Source organism: Salvelinus namaycush, chromosome 13, assembly GCF_016432855.1.
Source record: "Salvelinus namaycush isolate Seneca chromosome 13, SaNama_1.0, whole genome shotgun sequence".
In the NCBI taxonomy this organism is placed as follows: Eukaryota; Metazoa; Chordata; class Actinopteri; order Salmoniformes; family Salmonidae; genus Salvelinus; species Salvelinus namaycush.
This window is the reverse complement of record NC_052319.1, coordinates 29,763,816-29,787,907: the sequence shown is the minus strand read 5'-3', so window position 1 is coordinate 29,787,907 and position 24,092 is coordinate 29,763,816. Positions and strand designations below refer to the sequence as shown.

General features: G+C 45.1%; 2 protein-coding genes and 2 long non-coding RNA genes across 4 annotated transcripts; all 4 read left to right on the top strand.

Moving 5' to 3' along the window:
- The first annotated feature begins 1,126 nt into the window (after positions 1-1,126).
- LOC120057955 lies at positions 1,127-1,851 on the top strand. Its single transcript, XR_005477976.1, has 3 exons — positions 1,127-1,223; positions 1,339-1,482; positions 1,697-1,851. It is a non-coding gene; the product is annotated as an uncharacterized LOC120057955 (long non-coding RNA).
- A 111-nt stretch (positions 1,852-1,962) lies between these two features.
- Positions 1,963-4,166, top strand: LOC120057954 (potassium/sodium hyperpolarization-activated cyclic nucleotide-gated channel 1-like). Its single transcript, XM_039006436.1, has 4 exons — positions 1,963-2,040; positions 2,211-2,637; positions 2,930-3,167; positions 3,490-4,166. Exons 2-4 carry the CDS (start codon positions 2,431-2,433, stop codon positions 3,663-3,665), a joined length of 621 nt encoding a protein of 206 aa, XP_038862364.1. The 5' UTR covers positions 1,963-2,040; positions 2,211-2,430; the 3' UTR covers positions 3,666-4,166.
- A 910-nt stretch (positions 4,167-5,076) lies between these two features.
- Positions 5,077-6,205, top strand: LOC120057982. Its single transcript, XR_005477977.1, has 3 exons — positions 5,077-5,321; positions 5,465-5,533; positions 5,991-6,205. It is a non-coding gene; the product is annotated as an uncharacterized LOC120057982 (long non-coding RNA).
- Positions 6,206-6,973: 768 nt separating this feature from the next.
- Positions 6,974-11,669, top strand: ska3 (spindle and kinetochore associated complex subunit 3). The gene is made up of 10 exons (XM_039006435.1): positions 6,974-7,517; positions 7,631-7,695; positions 7,811-7,982; positions 8,805-9,240; positions 9,413-9,704; positions 9,837-10,019; positions 10,143-10,328; positions 10,521-10,612; positions 10,757-10,887; positions 11,093-11,669. The coding sequence occupies exons 1-10, from the start codon at positions 7,412-7,414 to the stop codon at positions 11,263-11,265; spliced, it is 1,836 nt and encodes a 611-aa protein (XP_038862363.1). The 5' UTR covers positions 6,974-7,411; the 3' UTR covers positions 11,266-11,669.
- The last annotated feature ends 12,423 nt before the right edge of the window (positions 11,670-24,092 follow it).

Genomic DNA, 24,092 nt, shown 5'->3' with positions numbered 1-24,092 from the left:
GCATTTTGTCTGTCCTAGAACAACACAACAAAGTTAGACCTAAGGGAGGTCTTGGCATTTTTGTCTGTCAAAGAACAACACAGCAAAGTTAGCAAAAACAGCAAAGAGCTTAGGTATATGCCAAAGAAAACACTAAAGGGTGTTTCTAACAGTGATTCTAAGAAATGCGTGTGTGCATGACTTTAATCATGTACATACCCTTTGTTATTGTGTCTTGTAGGAGTTACTACATCATGTGTATGGTTGCCATCACATTCCTGAATTTGATTGGGATCCCCATGGAGATAGCTTTCTTAGACGGGTACAGTGGAGTGGGCTGGGAAGGTTTCAATGTCTTCTCAGACACTCTGTTTCTGATGGATGTGGCTCTGAATTTTCGCATGGGTATCATCTCTGAGGACAGTGAGGTAATGAGGCGCTGACTTTACTCTATTTTCAGACCAGACCCAATCTGCGATAGTTGTATAATCCCTTTCCACGAGCATGCAAACCCAATCTGCCCTTTCTGTATTCGTTCCAGTGCATGTAAAGGGACAGATTAATTGAAACCCTGGCCCATGTGCTAAACCTGCAGCTGTTATTTGCGAGAGCGATTTTTTTTTTTTTTTAAGATAACGATTCAGAGATAACTATTTATATAGATTAGGTTTGCTTTTGTGTTATATTCTCATATGAAAATAACAGGCGCAAACTTTACTGGGGAGCAAGATGCTTAGTAAATATGTTCTGAATTGCACTGTGCACAGATGATGAAACATGATGAAACATGACTGTGGACCCTTTTTATTTCATAAGAAGGAAATATGCATGTAAGGAGGCTGATCAAGCACCAGGTTGTGTCTTATTCTGTTTCAATTTCATTCCAAACTGGTGTAAAATATTAATGTGAAAGTTTGGCCAATTGACGACCCTGTCAAGTTTATATTAATGCACTTCTCTATTAGTAGCTTCTGACGTACATTCTGGATGGCATCACTGTCTCCTTTCATTTTGGCCAGAATCCCCAAACATTTAGCTTCAGTTGCATTGTTGAAGTATTCATTCATTTGTCTGAGGAATGCTGCCAAGCACTAATAACAATCAACTGAAAATCTACTGTCTGTTTTTCAATTCCGTAGGTGGCTATACTGGATATCAAAAAGATCCGTGTGATTTACCTAAAGAGTTGGTTCATACCAGATGTGATTGCAGCATTCCCAATTGGCTACATACTATTAATCGCGGTAATGATAAATTATGATACATCCAGCATCACGCTGTTATACAGTAGTTCCAGTCTATTGTAAGATCAATACATTTAAAAAATATTTGTTTATTTCTGTATTTCTATTGTGACAGGAGTTACAATCCCACAGTGACACCTCCACCTCAGGTTCCAAAGCCAGTAGAATGGTGCGGATCCTCATGTTTGTCCGAATCATCAGCCTTGTCAGGCTCCTCAGAGTCTCCAGGCTTGTCCGCTTCTTCAATGAAGTAGAAAAGGTAAATTCTGTTATGCTACCATCTCCCAATGCTGAAAATACCACAAAGTCAAACCTCGTACTACAAATACATTTGGCTAAAAATGAATACAAAGAAGGACAGGAGAATAACTTTTGATTGGTGTACACATTACTTCTAGATTATCTTTGCAGTCCAATTAGTTCATTTTTATTTCCATCATTTTAATTGAGTGCCTTTGTTTCTTTCTCCATAGGTTTCAAATGCCAACTTGGAGTATGTTCAGCTGTTCTTCCGCATACTGTCTTTGTTTATGATGATGTTTCTGCTGTGCCACTGGAACGGCTGTATCCAGTACTTTGTCCCGATGCTGGAGGAGTTCCCTTCTGACTGCTGGGTCAGACAAGAGAAGCTGATGGTAAGCCCCACACATACTGAGACGTGTAAGGGTTTGGCTACATTTAAAGGGTTAGTTCACCCTATATAAACAATGTAATATTTTCCAGAATGCCACGGTCGGTGAGAAGTATTCCTTTGGAGTGTTTCGTGCTCTCTCTCATATGATCCAAATTTCCTATGGCTCCAACGAGTCACCAACAAGTAAGGACTGCTGATAACCTGTTGATATTCTGTTGGCACAATAGAGCATGTCTTTCATATATACTCATACAGTATATTAGACCCGTGCTATTCCAAGACTGTAGTGCCCGGAGTTCAATAGCCAAGTATTACACTGTATTTATGTGTGTACCGGGTGTTTTGCTCCCTAGATGAGGTGGAGCTGTGGGTGGTCATGACCAGTATGCTGTCTGGGGCTCTAATGTACACTGTACTGGTGGCCAACGCTGCTGCCATCATAACCAACGTAGACCAAGCAGCAAAAGCCTACAAAGATAAGGTATACTACGTATAGTGGAAATGTAAAGCCTTGGCTTTAACACCGACGACTCGGCTTCAAACTCGATCACATAAGCAAGGAACTCTATTGATATGTCACTTTTGATTGTAATGGCATGTCATTCAAAGTCCACCACGTCTGATAATCCCCAGATGAATCATCTAGACGACTACATGACCTTCTTGAAGCTTCCTAACGACCTTCGTCTTCGAATCCAGAAGTACTACGGGGCCCGCTATGGGGGGAGATGGTTTGACGAAAAGAACTTTCTAATTTCAGTCTCCTCAGCTTTGAGAGAGGTACTTGAATCAATCATATTCTATTCTATTTTATTCTATACAATTTAGGTTCTACTGTACATTACACAGACCTTATACAATAGTTACACAAATGTACCACTATAAGTATAAGTACATAACTACATGAAGTACGTAACTACATTCTACTTACCTATGGTTTCCTTTGGTTAACACACCTTTGTTTAGTAGTGGGACCTGCCTGTCTATTTGTGGAACTTCTGTTTGTCAAAGTTCTATTTGTGGAACTTTATTATGAAACGATCTGAAAAAAAGCTCTGTGTGTGTGATACAGGAGATTCTGACAGTGATGTGTTTGAGCCTGCTGAACAACGTACCCATGTTCCAGAACCGAGACGTCAACTTCCTGAACACAGTTCTCCTCCAGTTTCAGCATGAAGTCTTCCAGGAGGATGATGTCATCTTCCAACAGAACGCGCCCGGAGACCGCATGTTCTTCATCGAGCATGGCCAGGTCCTGGTGGAGACAGACTCCTTCTCGCAGGAACTGGCTGACGGAGACTACTTTGGAGGTCAGGCTCAGATCCGAGTAGCTCAATCCAGCATCATTCATTTATTCCTTCATTCATTTGTTCAGACTATCATTCTCTTCATCACACAAGAGATTGGGTAATCTAGAAATTCTGATTGTCAAACCTCATCCCCCATCCGTTTTCTTACATAATTGAAAAAGACCCAACCCCCCACACTTGTTATTCTTATTCTCCTGTTCTACATTGTTTTGCTGATTTCATCTCTTGGGACTATGCAGGATATAACAAGGAACAGTGGGCTTAGCTGATATGCTGTGTAATAAATTTAAATTGTGTTGTTCTATGCTGTACTGGTTTACAGAGACCTGCCTCATGACCAAAGGAAAGCGTTTGGTCACGGTTCAAGCTCTGACCACCTGCCAGCTCTTCTCCCTGTCCTCAGAACGCTTCCAGATGGTTCTACAGGGCTTCCCTGATATCAGGAGAGACATGGAAAAGTTTTCACAGCAGGACAAGGAATATGTGCTACATCTCTAGTACAGTGCGGCCATTTATCAACAGTAGTGGTCACTAAGCCTGGTTCTGGAGAGGTACAGGATGTGCAGGCTTATGTTCCAGCCCAGCACTAACACATCTGATTCTGTTAGTAGAACTAGGTGTTTTAGTCCTGCGCAGCCTGGAGCTCTCCATGACCAGGATTTGTGACCACTTATGTATTGTGTAGCTCAGACTTGGTATTGGTGTAGACTGGTCTAAAATTGTATTATACTTTATATATATATAAAGATTTCATTGTTATTTATTTGTTCAACTGTGCATCATACAACCCTTAGTCTGGATTACTAATAGTTATACTCTAGATCCTCTCTGGGTGGATCCAAAACAGTATATGATATTGTTGTTTTAACTAAGAGTGTATTTCAGGACATGTAATGATTAAAATATTTTTGGGGTTTTTGAAAATGTATTTATTGTGAAGAAATATTATTAGAACTGTTTTTTGTTTTTCTAATTTCCTTTATCGTGAAGAAATGTCAATTACATAATAGAAGGGCAATTCAGTTATGAAACTACCGGTATGAAACAGCAGAAATAAAGAGGAAAGCATGGTTTCAGTTGACTGTGAACATCTGGAGTTTTTTTAAAGTAGTGCATTCATGTGTGTCCAGCCTCAGCAGATGTAGCACTGCAGCAGCTGAGCCTCAGCCCGCAGGCCTAGCCAGACACCGTTTCTCTTATCCAAACACACACACGGTGCCCGAGGCCAGCCTGTGTTTGTACCCGTACAGGTAGTAGGATGCTTGGGGGAAGTTACACTTCATCTCCATATTGTCTGGCACCACGTGGATGTCCACCGCGGAGCACAGCCCCTCCCGCAGCTTCTTCAGCATGCGAGAGGCCATGTACCGTCGGGCCTTCCCCGGGTCTTCCTCGATAGAGGCGTACACCTCTGGAGGCAGGTTGGGGATCTTTCACTTTCAGGTCCACGATCAGCTGGTGGATGCGGCTCTTATCCAGCAAGCTGGGCATGTCACGGTAGCAGGGTGCCTCAGACAACACGGACAGGAAGTGATTGGGCTGTAGAGTGGTCCCCCGGACCTGCCCCCGTCCTCATCCAAGGGCCCCACGGCAGAGTGCACCATGACAGCCCAGCGCAGCCAGTCGTAGTTCTTCTCCAGGATCTTAAAGATGCCGGCTGCTGCCTCCTCGGGGGCTGAACGCCTCTGCATGACCTCCTGCAGCTGCTGACGCACATCCTTCTCCGCCTGCTGCAGGAAGTAGCCCGAACAGCGCCCCCTAGTAGTCTTCACCTTCCCGTAGAGGGCGCCAATGCGATCAGACCAGGTCTTCATCAGCAGGGCCTGGTCTCGGCCTGTCAGCAAGGCCTGGGTGAAGAGGCACAGCAGACCCGTGCCCAGGACAAAGTTCACCTGCAAGGAAAGGGAAGAGAGGCTGATAGAACAAAACCCATGTTCTATGCTGTGACTATATGACTCGTGTTCAGTAGATTCAAAAAATGGTAGAGTGTTGGCCCACTTGGATGATTGGTGCTCTACTATACTGAACAGACTGCATTTTGTAGAATCAGCATTTGGAGAAGCATAGCACAGAGCTATTTATGATTTGAAAAATCTGCTGCAACAGCAGTGGCTGGGATGATTCTTCAAGATCATAGAGTGCCCAAAATAGCAGGTATTTAATCAGTATCATACATCATACATTTTGCTGCTATGTTTGTGCCTGATAAGTTATCCAAGGTTAACATAACAGATGTGGTTGTATTTTTACCAAGGTGAAATAAGGTTTTCTCTCTACACACATTTTCTGCTCGCTAGGAGAGGAATGCAAACAGACATCTGACCTAATTTTGCGGTGTGACGTACCAAGTGTTGGACGAGATAGGGGTGAGCTTTGGATATGCAACTGCATTACAATTATCGCTATATATTTTGAATAACAACACAACCTGTAACTATTTTAGTGTAAAACATTTAGGGTTAAAATCATTAGCCTGAGTACCAGTCTGTTTGTGCTATCATGCCAAAAATGTTTAGCTTGACAATGACAGCAATGGAGTTGGCAAGAGAACAAACATATTTGGGACCAGGCTAGAAAATCATTAACTTCATGTCTATTTTACAAACTATTTTAGTCTGACAGTTGGATAAAGCATGGCTCCCAGGCAAACAATTTTGTTCTTTGAACTTCATGTCTAATTTTGTTGAACTCCATACACTGTGTGCAAATGATTTACACATTCAATGGATAGAGATATTGAGAGTTGAACATAATGATAACTGTTGCCTGTTGGACATTGTGTGATGGCTGACCACGCCCTGACCCCCACTGACCTGGACACAGAACTCCCTCATCTCCCAGCGGTTGAGCCTGCTGTGGAGCATCGTCAACTGCCTCTCCAGCCGGTGCTCCAGGATGTACTGGAGGACACCTCTGTCTCCCGCTTGGTGAACTCCTGCTGTGCCCTGACGGCCACGCCCAACTGGTAGTAGACCACGGCCAGTTCGTCCTCCAGGAGATGGACCTCTTGGCCAGTCAGAAGGCCCTGCCCTACAGCACCCAGCTCCTGGTCTATGTAGTCCAGGTTCTTCATGGCCAGGTCTGTCTCGTTGGCTAAGGCACTGCCACCCAGGTAGGTACAGATGCCCTCCACAAGGGTCTTCATGGTCTGCATTACTCATCTGTCAGAATGTTTCTTAGTGCATGTCTGTAGTGACCTTCACTGTTTCCTAAGTATTTATACACTCTCCAGCATAATCAGGGATCTGATAAGGTCCCTCCACCTCCCAGCTCTAACCTTCCTCTGCACTCATCCCCATATTGTTTTTATTTACTTTTCTGCCCTTTTGCACACCAGTATTTCTACTTGCACATCATCATCTGCACATCTATCACTCCAGTGTTAATTTTCTAAATTGTAATTACTTGCTACTATGGCCTATTTATTGCCTTACCTCCTCACGCCATTTGCACACACTGTATATAGACTTTCTTTTTTTCTATTGTGTTATTGACTGTACACCCCAGTATCTCTACTTGCACATTCATATTCTGCACATCCATCAATCCAGTGTTTAATTGCTAAATTGTAATTATTTCTCCACTATGGCCTTTTTTTGCTTTACCTCCCTTATCTTACCTCATTTGCACACACTGTATATATACTTTTTCTATTGTGTTATTGACTGTATGTTTGTTTATTCCATGTGTAACTCTGTGTTGTTGTTTGTGTCGGACTGCTTTGCTTTATCTTGGCCAGTTCGCAGTTGTAAATGAGAACTTGTTTTCAACTAGCCTACCTGGTTAAATAAAGGTGAAATAAAAAATGTAAAAAATAAATAAGCAAAGGAAGTGAGTCTAATGTAAATTTAAAGAGGTATAGAAAAAGTGTTACTCATGGATGTTACAAATGTTAATTTGGAAGTGTATTACAAACTCTTGGCTTTGAAGTTTGCTTATTGATTATTTTGTGAGTCCACCACACAATTATTCTAAAATTATCTCTTGACCATATCGTTAAAAAAAGATACTGTATATATCGAAGTCGTCAAGGACGGCAGGTGGCAGAATTGCATTTAGCTCGAGATGCTTTCTCTTCTTTGGTCTTGAGAGCCCTGAATAAACCTACTTCCGTTAGATTCCGGATGTGGCGCCAAATTTGAAAAATATTCCTGTTTCAACTTGTATGAATTTAAACAGACAGCGAAAATTGATTAAATTGCCGTTCAAGATAATACTACTTTTAGAAACATATCTGCAAACAAATGGACTCGTCGGCACGTTTTTTCACTAAGTTGCGAAACCTAGCCGTGAATTTGGAGACCGAAACTGCCAGTCTTCAACAGGCACACCAGAACTACGACGATGAAGGTAACGTTATGAAACAGACTTCCACTCAAATTTTATTTCGGCTAACGTGTCTAGTCAGTCAATGAACCACCAGTGACTAGTGTATTCCTGTATACTGTAAAATTGTGTTTCAGATCATAGCACTGAGGGTGCGGTGCAAGTTCTGCAAGAGCTGCACTCCGAGGTCAGGGGACTCAAGGTGACTGTCAATTTAACACCTCCTGAGCTGTTTGAACAGCGCTGTGTAGCTTATATAGCTATGTGATTCATTAGTATACAGATATTTACATAACTGGCTTGTTTTGCATGCCTAGGGCCAGGTGAAGGAGCAGCTGGTGCGCCAGCAGGCAGGGGAGAATGATGTGAGGAGCTTTATAAAGACGTGTATGGTGCTGAAGCAGAGGACCACAGAGGACATCCAGAGACTGAGGAGACACTATGAAAAATATGGCTACAGAGCGCCTAAGAGCACACAGAAACAGTCAGGTAGGAAAGTATCTCTATTTAACACTTCACGTAGTATGTCAATCATTCAGTATTTGGTTTGGTTTACTTGATATGCACTCAGTGTACAAAACATTAAGGACACCTGCTCTTTCTATGACATAGACTAACCAGGTTGAAGCTATGATTCCTTATTGATGTCACTTGTTAAATCCACTTCAATCAGTGTAGATGAAGGGGAAGAGATGTTAACAAAGGATTTTTAAGCCTTGAGACAACTGACCCATGGATTGTGTATGTGTGCCATTCAGAGGGTGGATGGGCAAGACAAAATATTTAAGTGCCTTTAAACGGGGTGATAATAGGTGCAAGGCGCGCCGGTTTGAGTGTGTCAAGAACTGCAACGCTAGTGGGTTTTTCACGCTCAACCAGTTTCCCGCGTGTATCAAGAATGATCCACCACCCAAAGAACATCCAGCCAACTTGACACAACTGTGGGAAGCATTGGAGTCAACATGGGCCAGCATCCCTGTGGAACGCTTTCGACACGTTGTAGTCCATGCCTGACGAATTGAGGCTGTTCTATGCACAAGGACTTGTAACAATTTCCACAGAAAATTTGACATAAACATATTTACTTGAACAGTGCAGATGCAAAGTTTGGTAACAGAATGACGGCACAAATTAGTCCTTATGCGTAGAGTTGTATGGTTTTTAACTTTGCAATCACTGGTCTTTGTTTGACATTTTAATGTGTAAAATCTGAGTCAGCATCAATCTGTTACTGTGGAATTGCCCATTTCTATCTGAATGTTCTCCTCCTGACCTGTTGGTTTATCTAGATATCTTGTCTCTCTCCCACAGAGTCGAACGGCCGGGAGGCAGAAGCTTCAGAGAAAGAGGACGAGGATGAGACCGAGGGAGGAGAGGAGGACCAGGAAGAAGAAGAGGGATACCTCACCTCAGTGACCCCTCTGAAGATGCCCCCTCCGCCCTTCATTGACCCCTTGCGCACCCCCCAGCTCTCTGACTTCGGCCTGTCGGAGATCCACCTGAAGAGGGTGTTGGGTGGCACAGTGTTTTCCAGCGCTGAGGCCCCCATGCCTCTCCCTCTGCCGTCTCTAGTCCTAGCCATGCAGCCGCCCATGCCCAAAACGCCCAAGTGCACCTTGCGTATGGATGAAGATGACGACCTCTTGACCCCCCGCATGGTCGACTTTGGCCTCACGGAACACACTGTGTGTCTCAACAATGACTTCACCATGGACCTGCAGCGCAAGAAGCCCACAAAACCTCTCAGGTGTGTAGTATAATACTGTTCTGTCTGGCTCTGATTGACTCTCAAATCCACTACTTGGCTGGTTAACAGCTTCCAAAGTTTCACCCAAGTTCCTACAAAAATTAATAAGTCAGCCTTCTTAAGTAGAATGTCCTGTGCTCTTAGTATTATGATGGTGCTGTTTTGTTAACAGCTCAGCAGTGTCCTTGGGCTTGGGAGCAATGTCACAGAGACCGGCACATGTCCTCTCCACCCCACCATCAAACTCCATGATGTACAGCCTGGCTACCATGGAGTCCCCCGAGCCGCCTGTGTTTTGCACCCCAGGTCTGAAGATCACAAAGTCTCAGCGACACGCTCTGTCCCCTCCTCTGCGGGGAGAGATTGACCCAGAGTCCCCCTGTTGCCTTGGCAACCACCAAGCCACCCCTGAGGTCCCAGCATTTGAGACACCATACATCAACAGACTCCTTAGCACCAGAAAGGTGTATGTTACTGTCAGTTGGTCAACGTGTCTGTTTGTTTATGCATTTATCTATTTATGGAGGCATATGGACCATAGACCATAAACTACAAATTGCACTCAAATATAGTGAGTAACTGTCATGTTGTTACAGGGTGAGAGAAACACACAGGCAGATGAAGACCAAGATCACTCAGAACTTCCAACCTCCAATAGAGGCTCCAATCAAGCCTGGTCATATAATGTGTCAGAGATATCAATCATTGGATGTACAGAGGAAAAACTTACACCAGAGATGCCAAGCCTAGAGTCCTTTCTGAGCAGCTCTCTACCCTATGTAAGCTGAAACCACTATAAAGGACCTTGGGTGTTTACTTTCCCCCTGTTGCTGAGGATGTTGGTATAGTTAAGTTTGAGTGCATATATTTTGCCTCACTGTCTCCCATCTCCCTGACTGTAGAGGGGTGGTGGTGGAACCAGTGGAGAGCAGACTATGGGGTCAGGAGAGCCCCCTCTCTCTGTCCTGGATCAGGATGGTCCCACCCAGACATTCAACCTGGGGACCCCACGGGTCAGAGGGGACTACCCCGAGCCATCCACTCCTGAGATGCCGGACCTAAGCTCTGTCACACAGGACATCTTTAAGGTGAGTGGACTGGAGACTTGTGGGATTCAGAGTATGGAGTAGATATTGGAACTGTGCCTTCTCTGTCCACAGACAGTGGAGAAAAATGCTTTGTCTGTACTACTAAGTGTGAGTGTTTGGAACTTTTAGATAGCGTTGTGATTATAACTACTGTGCTGACTGGTTCTGATGGGTTTGTCTTTCATCTTGCAGCTCATTTCCCAGAGCAAGAAGCTCCCCACAGCAGTAGTTCAGCCACACCTCAAGCCTTCAACCCTCCACACTGCAACAGGGAAAGAGAACAGGTCAAATCTTACGGTGTCAACAAAGAATGTAGAATATGGTTATTATTAGCGTATCTTCAAAAGCTAAACTGTCCCCAAAATCAATAGATTACTTGACTTGAAATTACTAGTCATACCTCTGCTCTCTCTGTGTCGTTCCTCCAGGACTCAGAGTCTGGCTGTGGTGTCAGAGAGGGAGTTCCTGAGTCTTCCAAGCTACCTGAGACAGATTCCTCTGTCCAGCCTCAACCAGGCCATTCAGAAGATCAACGGTGCCAAAGAGGAGCGAGGCCACAGTCAGTCACGGCTTACTGCTTTTGTAAACCATTAAAACTTAACTCACTGAAATTATGTTTTCATATCTCAAGTGGAGACACACAACTATGCCCTCTCAGGATGCCCTTTTAATCTTTTTTTCATGCATTCCATGCCACTCTCAGGAACTTAAGTGACTGTCCTTCTGAAATTCATCTTATTGTGACGCTGTTGCTCCTCCTTCAGGTGGTGATGCGGGCCATGCATGGTTTCTGATGGAGGAGCTGAAGAGGATCACGGGGGTGGGCACCAAGGCCCCCATGTACTTCCTGTGTCTGACTGAGTTAAAGAGGCTGGAGCATGTGCAGGGAGTAGGAACCAGCGCCATGTACAAGGTCCTGTCAAAGACACGTACCTGATCTGAAGTACAATGACATTCCCTACCTTCTTAAACCTCCCAAAGGGCTCAACACTACTGAGTGAGGTCCTATGTATTGACTCCCCTTAATAGGCCTGGGTGCCAGTCTGTTTAGCTATCATTCACTCCTTGCCACTCCTGTCATGCTAAACATTGGCATATGACAGAGTACAAGGAGTGAAATGTTAGCGAAACAGACTGGTACTCAGGCTAGAATAGGCCCAAAATGGATTCATTATTTTATTTTCATCTTTGAGAACTGTACATATGTTTTGTCTTGGTCTTTTTAATTGTGTAGGTCCTTCTGCTCACAATGCATGAATACTCAGTCCATTTAGCATTTTCGTAGTTTTCTATGTGTATAATTGGTCTGTATGTAATCTCACTAATAAATACATAATTATGAACATGATGGCTTAGTTCAGGATTGAGTGATCTTTTTAACAATATAGCAATCAATTATAACAAGTGAGACAGTTGAGCATTATAAAATGCATACACAAACTACAAAAAATCCCAAAGAAAGACATGGTAGTATGGTTCATTTCTACATAACAATTTGATGATTTAAAAAAACGTCAGTAAATAAAATAGCACTGATCTCCTACTTCTATGCAATTGGGGGACATGTTGAACCCCAGGCAGGCCTTCTGGTATCAATAGGGTCTCGTCTCCCAGGAGAAGGGTGCTCTGTTAGGAGGGGTGACGGTGATGTCCAGGTAGTCTCCAATCTGAAATCAAGGTCATGGCATCATCTGGACCCTTCCATCTGGACAGTGCGTTGCCTATATCCTTCAACCTGAAACAAATCAATAGTAACAATATTTACAGTGTTGTCTCTGGCTGTTCATTGATATTACAGGGCAGCTCTGAATGACAATCATCAATTACCTGTAACCTTGTCGTTTTAGGGTCTGTGTAGACTATAGCAAGCCAAAATATGCTCTGTTATTTTGCTTCAGGGTTAGACCTTTCACAAGACTTTCAGTGTGGCGTCCAACCTGAATTAAATGAAATACAGTTTCATAAGCATACAAGGGAGGGACAGATTCTGAATGTAATTTAAGGTATTCTGACTGACCTTTTCTAGTGTCTATTCTGTACAGATGGAGTGTATTCATTCCGCCAAACAGTTGCAACTAAAATTAGTTTCTATTGGACATTAGGTAGGTCCCTCTGTTTCGTTCTGCTTGCTTAAGAAATGTTTTGCAACAGAATTGGCTGAATGAATACAGCCCTGGAGATAGTTAGTCTTACCAGGTATAAATCTGGAGCTCACTCGAAGGAATGTTCCCATATGGCGGATGGCGTTGGAGAGGTTGTCCAGGGAGAAATGTTTGGAGAACGGGAGCGATTTGGAGAAGATGGCGGATAAGGAAGAAAGTGGAGCATATTATGAATAAACATGGAGTTCGGGATTACACAGGCCTTCTGAAAGATCTGGTGAAGGAGAAGATAATGGAAAAGGAAAAAAAAGAAACTGGAAATGGTTGAGGGAATATGGAATGAGGGATTTTACAGAACTTTTGGTAGAACTTGAGGAAATGGAGAGTGAGGATGAATTAGATGCAGTGGCAGGTGCAGTGATAACTGTTGAGAAGAAGTTGAGTGTAGAGGGAAGCAGTGTGTAGAGGAAGGTTGCAAAAAGAGGGATACGTGTTCCAGTAGCTCAGAGATGGAACCTGACTAGAGAGTGGATGAAGTTCCTGCAGTGAGAACCGCCGAGGTCGGGCCTTGGTCCGAGGATGATTCTGGCCTAGTGGAAGTACAATTTGTGGAGAGAATGGATCCTTGAATTTTGGCTGATCCATATGTGGTGGTTGGGTAGAGAAGAGGTTGGGAACTGTTGAGTTGGTGAAGGTAACTAGGAGTGGACTAGTGATGATTTATTGTGTTTCTTCAGCCCAGAGGGAGCGGGTGCTCCAGATCACGCAATTGGGGACAAGAAATGTGACTTGTTTTGCTCTCCAGAGCTGGATACCGTTGAAAGGAGTGATAACGTAGGTGGCATTAAATGTTGAGGAAGATCAGTTGAAAGTGAAGATTCCCGGTGTCTGTGACGATTCCCAGTTCCCAGTGTGCGGAGCGTAGGTGTTGGTAATGTTCTCTAGTGCTGTGATTGGCTCAGTGTTCTGTCCAGTGGCAATTTAAGAATGTTAATCTTGGTGGGGCAAACAAAACAAAAATGTGGGATGCATGCCAGCAAAGCCACAACACAACACTAAACAATACATTAATTACACTATAACGGTGACAAACGGTGCCCACAAACTGTTAGGACCTTCATAAAGCTGTCCCAACAGCAGAGTCCCAACAGCAGTCCCAACACCTTACCACTGCTACACCTGGCTATCAGCAGAGCCTTGTCTGGCAGCGAAACAGTTCATTCAGCCTCATTTACTGCCTTTAAAAAAAACATAGCTGATATGGCTGACTTGCTTAAACAAATATGGTTTCTACTGACAATTGAAATGTACAAACTATGGCATAAGGGGACGACACGTGGATAAGAGGCGATCCTTAATTTCGATTAAGACATTAATGAGCGAGCTAGGATGGACGTAGTCATTACAACTATTTGTTCAGAACTTTTTAAATGTACAGCGACAGAATTCAGAACATGGGCCGTTCTTACAGTGTTCTCCCTGTACACCAAATCAGAACCGTAGGATAAATAAAGGGGGCATTTAAGCAGACAATGAAAGCTCTTACAATATTAACTGATTACATTTCTCAAAAACAGGTTGTAGGCTACATGTGCACCACCAAGTCAGAACAGTAGGTGAAATTAAGAGGTGAAAATAGACCAAATTATTAGGGTGAGGCACATGGGCTATTAACAGCTTACTACACAACATACACAATTGATTGGACATGATTTGGAAAGACACACACCTGTCTATATAAGGTCCCACAGTTGACAGTGCATATCAGAGCAAAAACCAAGCGATGAGGTCGAAGGAATTGTCCGTAGAGCTCCGAGACAGGATTGTGTCGAGGCACAGATCTGAGGAAGGGTACCAAAACATTTCTGCAGCATTGAAGGTCCCGAAGAACACAGTGGCCTCCATCATTCTTAAATGGAAGAAATTTGGAACCACCAAGACTCTTCCTGGAGCTGGCTGCCCGGCCAAACTAAACAATCGCTTCCTATTTCCAAAAGCTTCCTATTTCGCAACAAAGCATCCTTCACTCATGTTGCCAAACACACCCTCGTAAAACTGACTATCCTACCGATCATTGACTTCGGCGATGTTATTTACAAAATAGCCTCCAACACTCTACTCAGCAAATTGGATGCAGTCTATCACAGTGCCATCCATTTAGTCACCAAAGCCCCATATACTACCCACCACTGCGATCTGTATACTCTCATTGGCTGCCCCTCGCTTCATACTCGTCGCCAACCCCACTGGCTCCAGGTCATCTATAAGTCTTTGCTAGGTAAAGCCCCGCCTTATCTCAGCTCACTGGTCACCATAGCAGCACCCACCCGTAGCACGTGCTCCAGCAGGTATATTTCACTGGTCACCCCCAAAGCCAATTCCTCATTTGGCTGCCTTTTCTTCCAGTTCTCTGCTGCCAATGACTGGAACGAATTGCAAAACTGAAGCTGGAGACTCATATCTCCCTCACTAACTTTAAGCACCAGCTGTCAAAGCAGATCACTGCACGTGTACATAGCTCATCTGTAAATAGCCCATCCAACTACCTCATCCCCATACTGTTATTTATTTATTTTGCTCCTTTGCACCCCAGTATCTCTACTTGCACATTCATATTCTGCACATCCATCAATCCAGTGTTTAATTGCTAAATTGTAATTATTTCTCCACTATGGCCTTTTTTTGCTTTACCTCCCTTATCTTACCTCATTTGCACACACTGTATATATACTTTTTCTATTGTGTTATTGACTGTATGTTTGTTTATTCCATGTGTAACTCTGTGTTGTTGTTTGTCACACTGCTTTGCTTTATCTTGGCCAGGTCGCAGTTGTAAATGAGAACTTGTTCTCAACTAGCCTACCTGGTTAAATAAAGGTGAAATAAATTAAAAATTAAAAAGGGCCTTGGTCAGGAGGTGTCCAAGAACCCGATGGTCACTCAGAGTGAACTTCAGAGTTCCTCTGTGGAGATGGGAGAACCTTCCAGAAGGACAGCCACTCCTCAGTAAAAGGCACATGACAGCCCGTTTGGAGTTTGCCAAAAGGCCCCTAAAGGACTCTCAGACCATGAGAAACATGATTCTCTGGTCTGATGAAACCAAGATTGAACTCTTTGGCCTGAATGCCAAGCATCACGTCTGGAAGAAACTTAGCACCATCCCTACGGTGAAGAATGGTGGTGGCAGCCTCATGCTGTGGGGATTTTCTTCAGCGGCACGGACTGGGAGAGGATCGAGGGAAAATTCATGGAACAAAGTACAGAGAGTTCCTTGATAAAAACCTGTTCCTATCAGGTATGAAGGTAAGACCCAGATGCAGACAACATCTGCCTCGGCGCATACCTGGTTGACCGGGGTGCCCGCGGTGGAAGTTGGCGATGAGGGCTGGGTCCAGGATGTCTCTAGCGGGGACCCAGCACCTCTCCACCGGGCCATAACCCTCCCAGCCAACCAGGTACGGGAAACCCCTCGTGATCCAACACTCAGGAGGCGTTTCACCGTGTATGCTGGATGGCCATCGATGACACATGGAGGGGTGGGCCTGGAAACAGAAAACAAAGGGCTGTGAGACACGGGCTTAATCCTAGACACATGGAAAGTAGGGTGAATACGGAGGGTATGGGGTAACAAAAGATGAACAGCAGTGGGGCTAATGACTCTAGAGATGGGGAACGGGCTGATGAAACAGTGGGAAAGTTTACGGGACTCCACCCGGAGGGGCAAGTCCCGGGTGGAGAGCCATACCCTCTGCCCAATCCGATAGCATGGAGCAGGGGTCCGGTGGTCCGGTGGCGATCCGCTTGTCGCTTATACCTGGAAGTGGTCTTCAACAGAGAGGCCTGGGCTCTCTGCCAGGTACGGCGACAGCGACGGATGAATATCTGGGCAGAGGGATTGCTGACTTCCTCCTCTTGCTCGAGGAAGAGCAGAGGCTGATATCCCAAGGAACACTCCAAGGGCGAGAGACCTGTGGCAGAGCAAGGAAGGGTGGTGCTAGCGTACTCAACCCATACCAGTTGCTGACTCCAGGTGGTAAGGTAGCGAAGCGTCGTCTCTAAGTCCTTGTTGGCTCGCTCCGGCTGGCCTTTGGACTGGGGGTGGAATCCAGGGGGACAGGCTGGCGGACGACCAAATGAGCGTGCAGAACGCGTTCCAGATCCGGGACGAGAACTGTGGAACCCGGTTGGAAACCATGTCCACCGGGAGTCCGTGGATCTGAAAGACGTGCTGTACCATAAGCTGGGCCGTCTCCTTGGCCGAGGGTAGTTTGGGGAGAGGAATGAAGTGGGCGGCTTTGGAAAATCAGTCGACCACTGTCAGGATGACAGTGTTGCCTGCAGACGGGGGGAGACTCGTGACGAAATCAAGGGATATATGGGACCAGAGACGGTGAGGGACAGGCAGTGGTATGAGAAGACCAGCCGGAGAATGCCGAGGAGTCTTGTTCTGTGCGCAGACCGTGCAGGTGGCGACAAACACGGCAACATCCGGAACCATAGTAGGCCACAAAAACAGTTGTCGCACGAAGGCCAGGGTCCGACAAGAGCCCGGGTGACAGGCAAGCCTGGAGGAAAGAGCTCACTCCAGGACCGCAGAGCGGACAGTGTAAGGCACAAACATCCTGTTATCTGGGCCACCCCCAGGGTTCGGCTGGGACCGCTGCGCCTCCCGGACCAATTTCCCTATACCCCAGCAGAGTGCCGTTGCCAGGATGGTCTCGGGCTCAGGGGTGGTAACCGTGGGGTTATAGCAGCGAGACAGGGCATCCGGCTTGACGTTCTTGGACCCCAGCTGGTAGGAGGGAAAGGTTGAACCTGGGAAAACAGCAGGGCCCATCTCGCTTGCCTGGTGCTTGGTGGTGCGGAGATACTCCAGGTTTTTGTGGTCGGTCCACACAATGAACGGATGTTCCGCCCCTTCCAGCCAGTGCCTCCATTCCTCCAACACCATCTTCACCGCGAGAAGCTCCCGATTCCCCACATCTTAGTTCCTCTCCGTGTCATTGAGGCGGTGGGAAAAGAAGGCGCGGGGATGCAGCTTAAGGTCCAGGGCAGAACGTTGGGGCAGAACAGCCCCCACTCCGACATCCGAAGCATCGGCCTTCACCACGAACTGACGGGAAGGGGTGCGAGTAAGGGAAGCAGAAAAGTTCTCCATATGGCCCACCAGAGTACTTGCTCCTACCGGTGAGCCTGGTCTTTTACCGGGCAAGAGGACACAAAATGACCAAAAGCCCCCAATACAGACAGCTCCTTGTGTTGATCCTGTGTTACTGTTCCGCTGGCGACAGCCCAGCTCTGCCTAGTTGTATAGGCTCGGGAATCAGCGCCTCTGCCGTCTTCGGTGACTCCCAAGGAAGGTCGGGTAACCTCGGGTGCTCTTGGCAACGGAACCGTCTGGGACTTCCGGGATGACTCGGAGGCGAGGTGGAATCCCTGGACGTGCAAGCGAAATTGAATTTCCTCTCCATCCGTCATTCCCACAATCGCCCATCGATGCAGATGGTCAAAGCGAGGAAGGAGTCAAGATCCGTGGGTAACTCCCAAGCTGCAAGCTCGTCCTTAACCTTCTCCAAGACGTCATGTCGAACAGTGCTTCCTGGTTCCACGCACTCTCCACTGCCAACGTGCGGAAAGCCACCGCATAGTCGACCACTCTGCGGGTGTCCTGCCGGAGCTGGATTAGCTTCCTGGCAGCTTCTCTCCCGGAGAACGGGGCATCAAAAACCTTCCTCACCTCTCCCACAAACCCCTCCAGACTCACTCACATGGCCGGCTGTTGTTCCCATACGGCGGTAGCCCAGGTGAGAGCCCTCCCAGACATCAGCGTGATGAGGTAGGCTATCTTGGAGTGATCCGAGGGGAAGGAGGAGGGCTGAAGCTCGAAAATGAGGGCACACTGAGCTAAAAATGCCTGACAGGTGCTCGGCTCTCCATTAAAGCGTTTCCGGGGGAGGTAACCAGGGCTCCCGGGAAGGTGGAGTGGCCAGTGGGACGGCGCTGCTAACTGCCGAGTTACTGAAGGGTGGTGGGGTTACCACCGTGGCAGGCTGCCCCCCAGAAAACACGCGGAATTGCTCCAGCAGCATGTCCAACGCCCGGTCATTGCGCTCAGCCATGTTTGGACCCCCTCCATAAGACCACGAAGCAATTCCTCGTGCCTACCAATTGAGGCTCCTTGGGAGGAGATGGCGTTGCGCAGCTGGCCCGGGTCTGCTTGGTCAGTCATGGCCAGTTCGTACTATCAGGTATGAAGGTCAGACCCAGATGCAGACAACGTCGAATTAACAATGGTTTAATCATCCAACAGGGGCAGGCAATAGACAGGTCAAGGCAGGCAGGGGTCAGTAAACCAGAGGTGACGTAACGGTACCGGACGGCAGGCAGAGTGGTCAGGCATGCGTGCTCAGAGTCAGGACAGGCAAGGGTCAAAACCAGGAGGGCGAGAAAAAGAGAGACTGAAAAAAGCAGGAGCTGAGACACAAAACGCTGGTTGACTTGACAAACAAGACGAACTAGCAACAGACAAACAGAGAACACCAGTATAAATACACAGGAGATAATGGGGAAGATGGGTGACATCTGGAGGGGGGTGGAGACAATCACAAAGACAGGTGAAACAGATCAGGGTGTGACAGCTCCAGAGAGCTCAGAACCTCAGACTGGGGCAAATGTTCACCTTCCAACAGGACAACGACCCTAAGCACACAGCCAAGACAACGCAGGAGTGGCTTTGGAACAAGTCTCTGAATGTCATTGAGTGGCCCAGCCAGAGCCCGGACTTGAACCCGATCAAACATCTCTGGAGAGGCCTGAAAACAGCTGTGCAGCGATGTTCCCCATCCAACCTGACAGAGCTTGAGAGGATCTGCAGAGAAGAATGGGAGAAACTCCCCAAATGCAGGTGTGCCAAGCTTGTAGCGTCATACCCAAGAAGACTCGAGGCTGTAATCACTGCCAAAAGCGCTACAACAAAGTACTGAGTAAAGGGTCTGAATGCTTATGTAAATGTGATATTTCTATTTCTAAAAACCTGTTTTTGCTTTGTCATTATGGGGTATTGTGTGTAGATTTATTAGGACAAAAAAACGATTTAATCCATTTTAGAATAGGGCTGTAATGTAACAAAATGTGGAAAAATACAAGGGGTCAGTACTTTCCGAATGAACTGTTTGTGTATGTGCATATACAGTTGAAGTCAGAAGGTTACATACACCTTAGCCAAATACAGCCAATCACAATTCCTGACAATCCCTGTCTTAGGTCAGTTAGGATCACAACTTTATTTTAAGAATGTGAAATGTCAGAATAATAGTAGAGAGAATGATTTATTTCAGCTTTTATTTCTTTCATCACATTCCCAGTGGGTCAGAAGTTTACACACACTCAATTAGTATTTGGTAGCATTGCCTTTAAATTGGTTAACTTGGGTCAAACGTGTCGGGTAGCCTTCCACAAGCTTCCCACAATAAATTGGGTGAATTTTGGCCCATTCCTCCGGACAGAGCTGGTGTAACCGAGTCAGGTTTGTAGGCCTCCTTGCTCGCACACACTTTTTCAGTTCTGCCCACAAATTGTCTATAGGATTGAGGTCAGGGCTTTGTGACGGCCAATATCAATACCTTGACTTTGTTGTCCTTAAAACTTCTTATGGGTAGGTGGGACGGTAGCGTCCCACCTGGCCAACATCCAGTGAAATTGCAGAGCGCCAAATTCAAAATACAGAAATACTCATAATAAACATTCATAAAATATACAAGTATTATACATCGGCTTAAAGATTAACTTCTTGTTAATCCAGCCGCTGTGTCAGATTTCAAAAAGGCTTTACGGCGAAAGCATACCATGCGATTATCTGAGGACAGCGCCCCGCTTACAAAAGCATACAAACATTTTCCAGCCAAGTAGAGGAGTCACAAAAGTCAGAAATAGCGATAAAATGAATCACCTTTGATGATCTTCATATGGTTGCACTAACAAGACTCTCTGTTACACAATAAATGTTCATTTTGTTCGATAAAGTCCCTCTTTATGTCCCAAAAACTCTGTTTTGTTGGCGCGTTTTGTTCAGTAATCGACTGGTTCCAGGGCGGTCAAAACATGCAGACGAATACATCCTAATAGCACCGGTAAAGTTTGTCGAAACATGTCAAAAGATGTTTATAATTCATCCTCAGGATGTCTATTGTCTAAATAATCAATAATATTTCAACCGGACAATAGCGTTTTCAATACAAAGGAAAAACAACGAACGACGTGCTCACGGTCATGCGCCCACTCCAGCTCTGCATACTTCCCCTGTCCACTGACCAAAAGGTATTTTTACTCGTTGTTTTTCAAAATACAAGCCTGAAAGCATGTCTAAAGACAGTTGACATCTAGTGGCAGCCATAGGAACTGCAATCTGGGCCCTAACCCATAACATAGTCAATAGGCATTCAATGGAAAACAACTCACTTAAAAAAAAAAAAAACATCCTGGATGGATTTTCCTCGGGTTTTCGCCTGCCATATCAGTTATGTTATTACACAGACATTATTTTAACAGTTTTAGATACTTCAGAGTGTTTTCTATCCAACACTACCATGAATATGCAAATCCTAGCTTCTGGGCCTGAGTAACAGGCAGTTTACTTTGGGCACGTTTGTTATCCAAACTTCAAAATACTGCCCCCTACCCAAGAGAGGTTAAGCCATTTTGCCACAACTTTGGAAGTATGCTTGGGGTCATTGGCCATTTGGAAGACCCATTTGCGACCAAGCTTTAACTTCCTGACTGATGTCTTGAGATGTTGCTTCAATATATCCACATAATTTTCCTTTCTCATGATGCCATATATTTTGTGAAGTGCACCAGTCCCTCCTGCAGCAAAGCACCCCCACAACATGAGGCTGCTACCCCCGTGCTTCACAGTTGGGATGGTGTTCTTCGGCTTGCAAGCCTCCCCCTTTTTGTTCCAAATATAATGATGGTCATTATAGCCAAACAGTTATATTTTTGTTTCATCAGACAAGAAGACATTTCTCCAAAAAGTGCGATTTTTGTCCCCATGTGCAGTTGCAAACCGTAGTCTGGCTTTTTATGGCAGTTTTGGAGCAGTGGCTTCTTCCTTGCTGAGCGGCCTTTCAGGTTATGTCGATATAGGACTCGTTTTACTGTGGATATAGATACTTTTGTACCTGTTTCCTCCAGCATCTTCACAAGGTCCTTTGCTGTTGTTCTGGGATTGATTTGCACTTTTCGCACCAAAGTACGTTCATCTCTAGGAGACAGATCACGTCTCCTTCCTGAGCGGTATGACGGCTGCGTGGTCCCATGATGTTAATACTTGCGTACTATTGTTTGTACAGATGAACGTGGTACCTTCAGGCGTTTGGAAATTGCTCCCAAAGATGAACCAGACTTGTGGAGGTCTACAATTTCTTTTCTGAGGTCTTGGCTGATTTCTTTTGATTTTCCCATGATGTCAAGCAAAGAGGCACTGAGTTTGAAGGTAGGCCTTGAAATACATCCACAGGTACACCTCCAATTGACTCCAATGATGTCAATTAGCCTATCAGAAGCTTCTAAAGCCATGACATCATTTTCTGGAATTTTCCAAGCTGTTTAAAGGCACAGTCAACATAGTGTATGCAAACTTCTGACACACTGGAATTGTGATGCAGTGAATTATAAGTGAAATAGTCTGTCTGTAAACAATTGTTGGAAAAATTACTTGTGTCATGCACAAAGTAAATGTCCTAACCAACTTGCCAAAACTATAGTTTGTCAATCATCAAGTTTGCAGACAACACTACAGTGGTAGGCTTGATTACCAACAACGACGAGACGGCCTACAGGGAGGAGGTGAGGGCCCTCGGAGTGTGGTGTCAGGAAAATAACCTCACACTCAACGTCAACAAAACAAAGGAGATAATTGTGGACTTCAGAAAACAGCAGAGGGAGCACCCCACTATCCACATCGACGGGAACAGTAGTGGAGAGGGTAGTAAGTTTTAAGTTCCTCGGCGTACACATCACGGACAAACTGAATTGGTCCGCCCACACAGACAGCGTGGTGAAAAGGCGCAGCAGCGCCTCTTCAACCTCAGGAGGCTGAAGAAATTCGGCTTGTCACCAAAAGCACTCACAAACTTTTACAGATGCACAATCGAGAGCATCCTGTCTGGCTGTATCACCGCCTGGTACAGCAACTGCTCCGCCCACAACCGTAAGGCTCTCCAGAGGGTAGTGAGGTCTGCACAACGCATCACCGGGGGCAAACTATCTGCCCTCCAGGACACCTACACCACCCGATGTCACAGGAAGGCCATAAAGATTATCAAGGACAACAACCACCCGAGCCACTGCCTGTTTACCCCGCTATCATCCAGAAGGCGAGGTCAGTACAGGTGCATCAAAGCAGGGACTGAGAGACTGAAAAACAGCTTCTATCTCAAGGCCATCAGACTGTTAAACAGCCACCACTAACATTGAGTGGCTGCTGCCAACATACTGACTCAACTCCACCCACTTTAATAATGTAAAAAAAAAAATCACTAGCCACTTTAAACAATGCCACTTTATATAATGTTTACATACCCTACATTACTCATCTCATATGTATATACTGTACTCGATACCATCTACTGCACCTTGCTTATGCTGTTCTGTACCATCACTCATTCATATATTTTTATGTACATATTCTTCATCCCTTTACACTTGTGAGTATAAGGTAGTTGTTGTGAAATTGTTAGGTTAGATTACTCGTTGGTTATTACTGCATTGTCGGAACTAGAAGCACAAGCATTTCGCTACACTCGTATTAACATCTGCTAACCATGTGTATGTGACAAATAAAATTTGATTTGATTTGATTTAACAAGAAATTTGTGGAGTGGTTGAAAAATTAGTTTTAATGACTCCAACCTATGTGTATGTAAACTTCCGACTTCAACTGTATATACGTATATATATATACATTTTTGTTGTTCGACATAAGACTATAAAATTACCAGGAACTTAGTGATTTTAATTGAGGAAATCTGTTCCCAAGTATCTGTTCCCAAGAGGGATATGTGAACGTATCCCAATGTAATCAAGGTTTTGTCAACTACTATATCTGTTTTTTTGGGCTTCTTGCAGTCAATTTGCAGTGTAGGCCTACAAATGATTTATAATTATGTTCCAGCCCGACCATCCTCTCAAGAAAAAATTGGGGACACTTGCCCTAGAGGCACAAATTCCTCCAATTTTAAAGTGCATTGGACATTCCACACATAAGTTGCAAAAAAAACAAAAAGCACATCTACCCAACTCCGATTGAAGGGATCTCTAGAGTTAGCCATCCCTGAGACCAGGTACCAGATCTGGTAGATCTAAATTGAAACTCTGAAACAGCCTGGTCAACCTTGGGGGAAATAGCATACACAATGTTTTGCAGATAGACCAACATTGTTTATATAGACAGTAAAATGTACAGGACCTAAAACCGAACCCTGTGGGACACCTTTCACCTCGTCCATACCGATTGCAGACAATCTTTGAATCAATAAAAAGTGATTAACAGTATCGAAAGGCACTCCATGATGCAAACTGTCAGCATCCTGGCCTTTGATGTCAAGGGTTATTGGTTGTGTTTATTTGCCTATGAAAATAAAATATATATATTGAATGGTTT